General features: G+C 45.0%; 2 protein-coding genes across 2 annotated transcripts; one reads left to right on the top strand and one right to left on the bottom strand.

Annotated features, from left to right (window-relative positions):
- Positions 1-455: 455 nt before the first annotated feature.
- Positions 456-1,379, top strand: LOC116677778 (olfactory receptor 52N5-like). Its single transcript, XM_032508036.1, has one exon. The coding sequence runs from the start codon at positions 456-458 to the stop codon at positions 1,377-1,379; it is 924 nt and encodes a 307-aa protein (XP_032363927.1).
- A 3,381-nt stretch (positions 1,380-4,760) lies between these two features.
- Positions 4,761-5,732, bottom strand: LOC116677770 (olfactory receptor 5B12-like). Its single transcript, XM_032508030.1, has one exon. The coding sequence runs from the start codon at positions 5,709-5,711 to the stop codon at positions 4,761-4,763; it is 951 nt and encodes a 316-aa protein (XP_032363921.1). The 5' UTR covers positions 5,712-5,732.
- Positions 5,733-10,699: the final 4,967 nt, after the last annotated feature.

Raw genomic sequence — 10,699 nt, 5'->3', positions numbered from 1 at the left:
CAAGGTTCTGGGGGGGCCTAGCCAGTCTCCAGACCTAAACCCAATAGAGAATCTTTGGAGGGAGCTCAAACTCCAGCCCAGAAACCTGACTGGTCTAGAGAAGATCTGTGTGGAGGGGGGGCCAAAATCCCTTCTGCAGGGTGTCAGACCTGGTGAAGAACTACAGGAAACATTGGAAACAAAGGCTGCTGGACCAAATATTAACATTTATTTTGGTGTTCAAATACTTATTTTCCTCACTGTACATTTAATTACATTTTCTGTGCAATTTTATTAACAGTATATCTCTGTTTGAGAACAGTGAGTTGTTACTTTGACCATAAAATAGGACTAACCATAACTTTATTAACAGCCTAGGCGGTTCAGACCTTTGGGTTCAGTCCGGCTCAACAGGAGATTTAATCTGTACTCGATATGATTTGACAATGATTTCCTTTTGCTCATGTCCCTGCAGCATGGACAATGGATCTTTCAACATGGATGTTCTCCAGGTGGAGGGGTTAAAGGTCAGCCCCGAGTCCTCCGTTCCCGCCTTCATCCTCCTCCTCCTCATCTACGTCTTCATCATGGTGTCCAACATCGGCCTGGTGGTGCTGATCTGCATGGAGCGGAGCCTCCACCTGCCCATGTATCTACTCTTCTGCAACATGAGCATCAATGATGCGTTCGGCGCCTCGGCAATCCTCCCTCGCATCCTGAGTGATGTTTTCACTCCGATCCCTGACCGGTACATCCATTATTACGAGTGTGTCATTCAGGCGTTTTGTGCTCACTTCCATGCCAGTGCCGCTCACACGGTACTCATGATCATGGCCTTTGATCGTTACGTTGCCATCTGCAACCCGCTGCGCTACACCACCATCATGACCAACAGGGTGGTGGTGTTGGTGTCGGCGTGGGCCGTGCCTGCCGTTCTGGTGGCAGTCCTCGTTTTCCTCAGCGCCCGTTTGTCGCGCTGCAGGCGCTCGGTGGCCGCCCCGTTCTGCGACAACGCGTCCTTGTTCAAGCTGTCGTGTGAAAACATCCTCATCAACAACGTCTACGGCCTGGGCACCGCCATGTTCACGATGGCGTGCTCGCTCTGCAGCGTCGCGCTCACCTACCTGAGGATCGCCATGGTGTGTCTGAGTAGTAAGAACCGAGCTGTGAACAGCAAGGCGCTGCAGACCTGCGCCACCCACCTGGCCGTGTACATCATCCTGCTCGTGTCAGGCAACGTCATCATCATCCTCCATCGCTTCCCCGACCTATCGGACGAAAGGAAGCTGGCGTCCATCTTGTTCCACGTGATCCCTCCTTCCATGAACGCTGTTATCTACGGACTGCAAATCAAAGCCATCAGAGAACAAATTTACATACTATTTAAGAGGAAGAAATGATTGTAATGGTGTGAGAAGAAATTCAAAAATGGAATTAAATGAAAGGAAATGGTAACAAAATAAAGTGTGATCCTGTTCTGTAATGAAAATATCTGCAGTTGATTATCTCTGTTTTGGGATCGCTGTCCAGGTTCGTAAAAGTTAAATACTAGAACTGTTGGGTCCTTGTATAGAGAGGTCTAGACCTGCTCTATCTGTAAATTATAGAGAGGTCTAGACCTGCTCTATCTGTAAATTATAGAGAGGTCTAGACCTGCTCTATCTGTAAAATGTCTTGTCATGAATTGATACTATAAATAAAATGTAACTGAATTAATATGATATTCAAGCATTTTAGCATTTATTTTTGGAGATTATGGGTAACAAGTGGGTGTTGTAGCAGTGTTTGGCCATTGAGAATGAGCATGCTAGCATGCTAGCATGCTACGGTTAGTCACCTCGTCTCTAGTGACGTAGAAAGCCGTGCAGATGTTGAACAACTCACCCGGAGATTGAAGCCAGAGGACATTCAGAAACCGGATCAGAGGACACTCAGAAACCGGATCAGAGGACACTCAGAAACCGGATCAGAGGACATTCAGAAACCGGATCTCACTAATAACACAATGGAAGGGTTTTCCAAGTTTGTATGCATGTGGAAGCACCAGAAACTACAAAATAATATTGGCACTTTACATTAAAATGAACAGTCCCTAAGAGGGTCGAAGTTTAAGATGAAAAAATAGACAACAGCCAAAAACAAGTATAGGTGTACTTTAATGTTCACAGTGTTGGCATGGTTACCATTGCTAAGCCTCTGTCCTGATTGACAGGTCCTAAAGCATCAAATAAACTAATTTTAGGTAATCTAATTTTATAATAGTAAAACATACTTGATTCAAAGTCAACAGAAACAAAGCTTGAAGTAGTGATGATTTACATGGAGTCTGGTGGAGATATGCTGCTCTATACACGCTAAAAGTAGTGTTTATTTACATGGAGTCTGGTGGAGATATGCTGCTCTATACACGCTAAAAGTAGTGATTATTTACATGGAGTCTGGTGGAGATATGCTGCTCTATACACGCTAAAAGTAGTGATTATTTACATGGAGTCTGGTGGAGATATGCTGCTCTATACACGCTAAAAGTAGTGATTATTTACATGGAGTCTGGTGGAGATATGCTGCTCTATGCACGCTAAAAGTAGTGATTATTTACATGGAGTCTGGTGGAGATATGCTGCTCTATACACGCTAAAAGTAGTGATTATTTACATGGAGTCTGGTGGAGATATGCTGCTCTATACACGCTAAAAGTAGTGATTATTTACATGGAGTCTGGTGTGTTTGATCATAGCTATCTCCGAGCCGTTTCATGTTAAACTAAAAGGATCTTCCTCTTTAACTAAAAGGTCTATCTCTGTAGGGATCCATCCCATAATGTTGTCACACACTTAGAATAATAATCTGAGTCCGTCAGCAGCAGCAACAACACAACTTTTAGTGGACGCTGATTGATAGTAAATAGTTGTCCTACTACTAGTAAATGGAATTCATATAGCGCTTTTCACAGACTCAACATCACTTTACAGGGGAGGTAGAACACATAAACAATGCAAACTACAACAAAACAAAGCACAGATGAAAAGGGAGGGGGCGCAGTGCTAAAGATTGGCAGAGGTGAAAAGATGGGTCTTGAGGCGGGACTGGAAGTTGGTGAGGGACTCAGAGGTGCAGATCTCTTGGGGGAGGGCGTACCAGAGCCTGGGAGCTGCCCTGGAGAAGGCTCTGTCCCCAAAACTGCAGAGATTGGACTTGTGGGTGCAGAGGAGACTGGCTGAGGTGGATCTGAGGGACCATGAGGATTGGTAGGGGGAGAGTATGAGGGTGCCAGATGGTGGAGGGCTCAGTAGGGGAGGACCAGGATTTTGTAGGTGATCCGGTGGGAGATGGGGAGCCAGTAGAGTTGGTTTAGGACTGGAGGAATGTGGTGCCAGGTTCTAGACCAGTTGGAGTCGGTTGATGTTTTTAAAGCTGATACCAAAGAGAATTGAGTTGCAGAAGTCCAGTTGGGAGGAGATGACGGCGTGAATGAGTCTTTCAGCAGTGGGGGGTGTGAGAGAGGGTCTGATTTTGGCGATGTTACGGAGGTGAAAGAAGGTTTTAATGACATGACGGATGTGGGGTTCAAGGGAGAGGGTGGAGTCAAAGATCACGCCAAGGCTGCGGACCAGGGGAGATGGGGAGACAGTGGTGCCATGCATGGTGAGAGTGGGGTAATTGATTTTGCTGAGTGTGGATTTGGAGCCTATGAGAAGGAATTCTCCTTTATTGCTGTTGAGTTTGAGGAAGTTGTGTTCCAGGTTTTAACAGCTGACAGACAGGAGTTGATGTGGGAGAGAGGAGGAATGTGCGGGGGATTTGGTGGTAGATCTGAGTGTCATCGCCGTAACAGTGGAAATCCAGGTTGAAGTGGCGGAATATCTGACCAAGTGGGAGGATGTTGATGATGAAGAGGAGTGGGCCGAGTACGGAGCCTTGTGGAACGCCTTGAGTGACTGTGGCTGTGACAGAGGTGTGGTTATGGAGAGAGATGAAGAGGGATCTGTAGAAGAGGTAGGAGCGGAGCCAGCTGAGCGCAACACCCTGGATACCGAGGTCTTTGAGTCTGGTGAAGATCTAATATTATGCTGTTTGCACATATCTGTAAAAAATTTGCAATTATAGTAATATCCACCAAATTCCTAGCTGTAAATCTTGCTCACAATACCTGTTATCTATATTTTGTATTCATAGGACAAACCCATCTGTAAAACTCTGTTTATAATAGTATTCTTTTCTATATTTATTCATTACATATCCATGTCTTGCACTTACGGAACCATTGTATATCCTGCACTTACTGCTATTGCACTTCTGGTTAGACCCAAACTGCATTTCGTTGCCTTGTACCTGTACATGTGTAATGACAATAAAGTTGAATCTAATCTAATCTAATCTAATGTTATGGCTCACAGTATCTAAGGCTGCACTCAGGTTGAGGAGGATAAGGATGTTGAGGGAACTGGTGTCAGCAGAAGTTAGGAGGACTTTGAGGAGAGCAGTTTCAGTGCTGTGTAGGGGGCAAAAACAAGATTGGAGGGGTTTGAATTGCTTGTTGGCATGAAGATAGGTTTGGAGTTGTGAGGCGACGATACGTTCCAGGGTTTTAGACAGAAAGGGGAGATTAGATAATGGTTGATAGATGTTGAGGAAGGAAGCCTCCAGACCAGATTTTTTAAGGATGGGGGTGACAAAGGGGACCACTGGACCAATGTCAAAGATTGTTGTTCACATTAGTCACTTAGAAGTATATGCATGGTAAAATAGGGGGCCCGTCAACCCTTTCATTTAGTATTGGGTCATTTTGCCTCTGTCATACAAATGTTTTTCCTGGTAAACCTCATGAAGAACCTTTCTCTGACCGCTTTTATCTGCAGTCCGTAGATAACAGCGTTCAGAGCAGGAGAGACCACGTGGAACAAGATGGCCGCCAGCTTCCTTTGGTCTGACAAGTCAGGGAAACGATGGAGAACGATGTTGATGCAGCCTGACGCGAACATGATGGTGTAAACAGCCAGGTGGGTGGCGCAGGTCTGCAGCGCTTTGCTGTTCACAGCTCGGTTCTTACTACTCAGACACACCATGGCGATCCTCAGGTAGGTGAACGCGACGCTGCCGAGGGACGAGCCCTGCAGCACCACCGTGAAGCCGAGCCCGTAGACGTTGTTGATGAGGACGCTCTCGCAGGACAGCTTGAACAAGGACGGGTTGTCGCAGAACGGGTGGAGTATCACCCTCCTGCAGCGCGACAAACGGACGCTGAGGCCAATGAGGATCACCACCATCACTAAAACCACCGCCCACGCCGACACCGACAGCAACACCACCACCCTGTTGGTCATGATGACGGCATACCGCAACGGGTTGCAGATGGCAACGTAACGATCAAAGGCCATGATCATGAGTACCGTGTGAGCGGCACTGGCATGGAAGTGAGCACAAAACGCCTGAATGACACACTCGTAATAATGGATGTACCGGTCAGGGATCGGAGTGAAAACATCACTCAGGATGCGAGGGAGGATTGCCGAGGCGCCGAACACATCATTGATGCTCATGTTGCAGAAGAGTAGATACATGGGCAGGTGGAGGCTCCGCTCCATGCAGATCAGCACCACCAGGCCGATGTTGGACACCATGATGAAGACGTAGATGAGGAGGAGGAGGATGAAGGCAGGAACGGAGGACTCGGGGCTGACCTTTAACCCCTCCACCTGGAGAACATCCATGTTGAAAGATCCATTGTCCATGCTGCAGGGACATGAGCAAAAGGAAATCATTGTCAAATCATATCGAGTACAGATTAAATCTCCTGTTGAGCCGGACTGAACCCAAAGGTCTGAACCGCCTAGGCTGTTAATAAAGTTATGGTTAGTCCTATTTTATGGTCAAAGTAACAACTCACTGTTCTCTAGATGTGATTCTTTTACATAAATCAGAATATATTGTAAATCTTGTCAATTAAAATGTTTTGTAAGTGTGAATTGATGCATACGTTCCCCTAAAATAACACACAGTAGGATTTGAATAAACAGTTGTTCATGGCGCTCTCCTTCATTTTATCAGATTTTCTTTCGTTCAGTCTGGAGGTTGCACAGAAATCGAAACGTTTTGATTTAATTTTAGGTGACCATTTAAAAACAGCAGTTAATAAATATAAAACATACTTTTTATGAATGCAAAAGAACAGAAATATACTGCTAATAAAATTTCAAAGAATTATTTTGCCACACTTTACCATCATTTTTAAATGTAAATGGACACTTTGGTATGTTTCAACCTGGACTCTATTTTCTTGTGTTTCATGTCCAAGTGACTGATTGGAACAAGATCTTTGTCCTTCAGAACTGTTCCAGTATTTTGGCAAAACGATACAAGCTGCGATGTAACGTGTATGGGCAAGTGTTTATAAAGAGTAAGATCCTTTTAGTTTAACATGAAACAGCCCCAAAATCACCATCACCAAACCCTCCAGACTCCATGTAAATAATCACTACTTTTATTATTGTATAAAAAAACACTTCATTCAAAATGGACAGAAACTAAATAAAACTACCAAAAGCCGTCTTGGTTCATCTGGTCTGGTTGGAATAAACTCTTAATTCACCCATTTACATGTGGAGATATACTGCTCTATACATGCTAAAAGTAGTGATTATTTACATGGAGTCTGGTGGAGATATGCTGCTCTATACACACTAAAAGTAGTGATTATTTACATGGAGTCTGGTGGAGATATGCTGCTCTATACACGCTAAAAGTAGTGATTATTTACATGGAGTCTGGTGGAGATATGCTGCTCTATACACACTAAAAGTAGTGATTATTTACATGGAGTCTGGTGGAGATATGCTGCTCTATACATGCTAAAAGTAGTGATTATTTACATGGAGTCTGGTGGAGATATGCTGCTCTATACATGCTAAAAGTAGTGATTATTTACATGGAGTCTGGTCACTTGCACACCCATGCATGGGAAAACATTCAACAACACTTCCTAAACTACATTATAAGTGAAACCGGATTCAAATATACAAATCTTTAAGTCAAACATCGACACAGCACCTGATCACGTTCAGTTAACTGTGGAAGCAGAAGTCATTTAACATTTTCTGTTACAAAGACAGAGTCCTACTGTTCATGTCTCACATTGCTCAAAACGTTCGTCTGTCTCTAGTCTATCTGCTAGAAGGAAGTAGATTGTGTTTTTCTTGCCATTTAGGCTGCAATGTAAATGTGCATCACATCATACGTGTGCTTCTACAGCCCGGCAACTTTCCCTCTAAATGTCCCTTAATAACTTCAACCTTGAGTTTCTATAGACTAGTTATTAATACAACAACAAAAAGACTTGAAGAAAAAGGCAGATGATGACAGAAAAGGTTGCTGTCCCCTGGACTAGAAGGACAACATCGCTGTGACTCAGTTTGAATATTTACAGAACAGAAGATATTTCCCAAAACCATCTGGAACGTGTCGAGCTGCAGGAACATGAAACATCACATCTCTGAAACTTAAATCACATTTAATGCCATCACTCTGCCAGCAACTACAGATGGAAAGGAGCCTGTCAGGTTCTTTCTTGATTATTGTGCATTGCCCCTTTTTTTAAATAAAAGAAACCTAAACCACAGAATAGTTAACTCTTATCACAACAAATCTGTTTTTATGAAGCAAATATGAACAGTAAATAAAAAGCAGCTCTACAGCATTCACTGTGCTTTAGTTCAATGGCTTTGAGTTCTTTAAAACACTTTGAAAATCTAACATCTGGAAGATAGTTCATTTTGTTTGTCACACAGAGACAGTTGATTGAGTATTGAGAGAGCAGTGGAGACGATGCTAGGCTGAGTGAGTGTGTGCAGGCTCACCTCCTCCAGTCAGACCGGGTTGGACTGCAGACTCTTCCTATAAACAGTGGGAGCAGCACTATAAGCCAGACCTCCACTGGGGGCCCTGGGGGGTTTGATGTCTTCAGACCCCAGTCATTTAATGAGCTCTTTGTTGTCTTCGGCTCAAATTTGACCCATTTTTAAGTTTCTATATCACACATTTGGGTTTTCTTTCAACAAAATTGTCAAAAGAATAACGTGGATGGTTCACTACAATAATTTACAAGTAAAGTAAAGGCTGAGCGCCGCAGCGTTGGAGTTTACCCCGGTGGACGAGAGGGTCCCCTCCCTACGCCTTTGGGTGATGGGGGGGAAAACTCTGACTGTTGTCTGTGCATATGTACCAAACAAGAGTTTTGAGTATTCGGCCTTCTTGGAGACCTTGAATGGAGTCCTGTATGGGGCTCCAGTAGGGGACTTCATAGTTCTGCTGGGGGGCTTCAACACACACGTGGGCAATGATGGAGATACTTGGAGAGACAGATTGGGTGGAACGGCCTCCCTGATCTAAACCAGAGTGGTTGTCTGTTGTTGGACTTCTGTGCTAGTCATGGATTGTCCATCACAAACACCATGTTCGAACATAGGGACGCTCATAAGTGTACGTGGTACCAGAGCACCCTCGGCCAAAGATCAATGATCAATTTTATAATCGTTTCATCTGATCTGAGGCCGTATGTTTTGGACACTCGGGTGAAGAGAGTGGCGGAGCGGTCAACTGATCACCATCTGGTGGTGAGTTGGGTCAGGGGGTGGGAGAAGACTCTGGACAGACCTGGTAAGCCATTGGAAACGTCTGGAGGAGGACCCTGTCCAACGGACTTTCAACTAACACCTCCGGCGGAGCTTTTTGTGCATCCCTGTGGAGGCCGGGGGTCCTTGTGGAGTCTGGGGGCATTGAACTTGAGTGGACAATGTTCAAAGTTTATATAGCTGAAGCTGCGGCGGGGAGCTGGGGTCTTAGGATCTTAGGTGCCTCAAGGGGCGGCAACCCACGAACACCGGTGGTCAGGGAAGCCGTCCGACTGAAGGAGTCTTCTTTTCTCCTGAGGCAGTTGCAAGGTACCGACGGGCCCAAGGGCTGCAGCCTCTGCCGTGACAGAGGCAAAGCAGCAGGTGTGGGAGAAGTTTGGAGAAGACCTGGAGAACACGTCCTCTGTGGTGGAGGCAGAGCTGGAGGATGATGGGGGATTGTCGTCAATTTCCCTGGTGGAAGTCGCTGAGGTAGTCAAACAACTCCACAGCGGCAAAGCCCCAGGGATTGATGAGATCCCTCCAGAAATACTGAAAGCTTGGGTGTGGAGGGGCTGTCTTGGTTGACACGCCTCTTTAACATTGTGTGGAAGTCTGGGATGGTGCCTAAGGAGTGGCAGACCGGGGTGGTGGTTCCCCTCTTCAACAAGGGGGACCAGAGGGTGTGTGCCAATTACAGGGGTATCACACTTCTCAGCCTCCCTGCTACAAGAAAACTACAAGAAAGGCCGGGAAAAGTGACAAATGTAAAAAAAAAAAAAAAAAACTCAAATTTTAACCCTGGAAAATCTAAAAGTCGCAACAGGAAAACAACACGAGGATTAAGTTCCATATAACTTTTTTGAACTTCTTCCCAGATGTTATCTGACTTCAACTTTTCTGCACATGATGCACAAGTGCACGAGTGTCACGGCCTACTGTAAGAGGGTAAAAGTATTTGATCCCCTGTTGATTTTGTACATTTGCCCACTGACAAAGAAACGGTTAGTCTATAATTTTAATGGTAGATATACAGTGGTGTGAAAAAGTGTTTGCCCCCTTCCTCATTTCCTGTTCCTTTGCATGTTTGTCACACTTATTTCGGAACATCAAACGAATTTAAACAATAGGCAAGGACAACACAAGTAAACACAAAATGCAATTTGTAAATGAAGGTGTTTATTATTAAAGGTGAAAAAAAATCCAAACCATCATGGCCCTGTGTGAAAAAGTGATTGCCCCCTAAACCTAATAACTGGTTGGGCCCCCCTTAGCAGCAACAACTGCAACCAAGCGTTTGCGATAACGTGCAATGAGGCTTTTACAGCGTCCTGGAGGAATTTTGGCCCACTCATCTTTGCAGAATTGTCCTAATTCAGTTACATTAGAGGGTTTTCGAGCATGAACGGCCTTTTTAAGGTCATACCACAACATCTCAATAGGATTCAGGTCAGGACTTTGGCTAGGCCACTCCAAAGTCTTCATTTTGTTTTTCTTCAGCCATTCGGTGGTGGACTTGCTGGTGTGTTTAGGATCATTGTCCTGCTGCAGAACCCAAGTTCGTTTCAGCTTGAGTACACAAACAGATGGTCGGACATTCTCCTTCAGGATCTCTTGGTAGACGGCAGAATTCATAGTTCCTTTTATCACGGCAAGTCTTCAAGGTCCTGAAGCAGCAAAACAGCCCCAGACCATCACACTACCACCACCATATTTTACTGTTGGTATAATGTTCTTTTTATGAAATGCAGTGTTCCTTCTACGCCAGATATACTTGGACACACACCTTCCAAAGAGTTCCACTTTTGTCTCATCGGTCCACAGAATGGTGTCCCAAAAGTCTTGGGGATCATCAAGATGTGTTGTGGAGAAATTGAGACGAGCTTTGATGTTCTTTTTGCTCAGCAGTGGTTTTCTCCTTGGAACTCTGCCATGCAGGCCATTTTTGCCCAGTCCTTTCCTGATGGTGGAGGCATGAACGCTGACCTTAACTGAGGCAAGTGAGGCCTGCAGTTCTTTGGACGTTGTTGTGGGGCCTTTGTGACCTCTTGGATGAGTCGTCGCTGCGCTCTTGGGGTAATTTTGGGCAGCCGGCCACTCCTGGGAAGGTTCAC

Source organism: Etheostoma spectabile, unplaced genomic scaffold (assembly GCF_008692095.1).
Source record: "Etheostoma spectabile isolate EspeVRDwgs_2016 unplaced genomic scaffold, UIUC_Espe_1.0 scaffold00005791, whole genome shotgun sequence".
Taxonomy (NCBI): domain Eukaryota; kingdom Metazoa; phylum Chordata; class Actinopteri; order Perciformes; family Percidae; genus Etheostoma; species Etheostoma spectabile.
Note: the sequence above shows the minus strand (reverse complement) of the source record. Positions and strands in the feature narration are given on the sequence as shown.

Coding starts and splice junctions, on each gene's coding strand:
- LOC116677778 (XM_032508036.1), top strand. CDS start 456: ATGGACAATGGATCTTTCAACATGGATGTTCTCCAGGTGGAGGGGTTA.
- LOC116677770 (XM_032508030.1), bottom strand. CDS start 5,711: ATGGACAATGGATCTTTCAACATGGATGTTCTCCAGGTGGAGGGGTTA.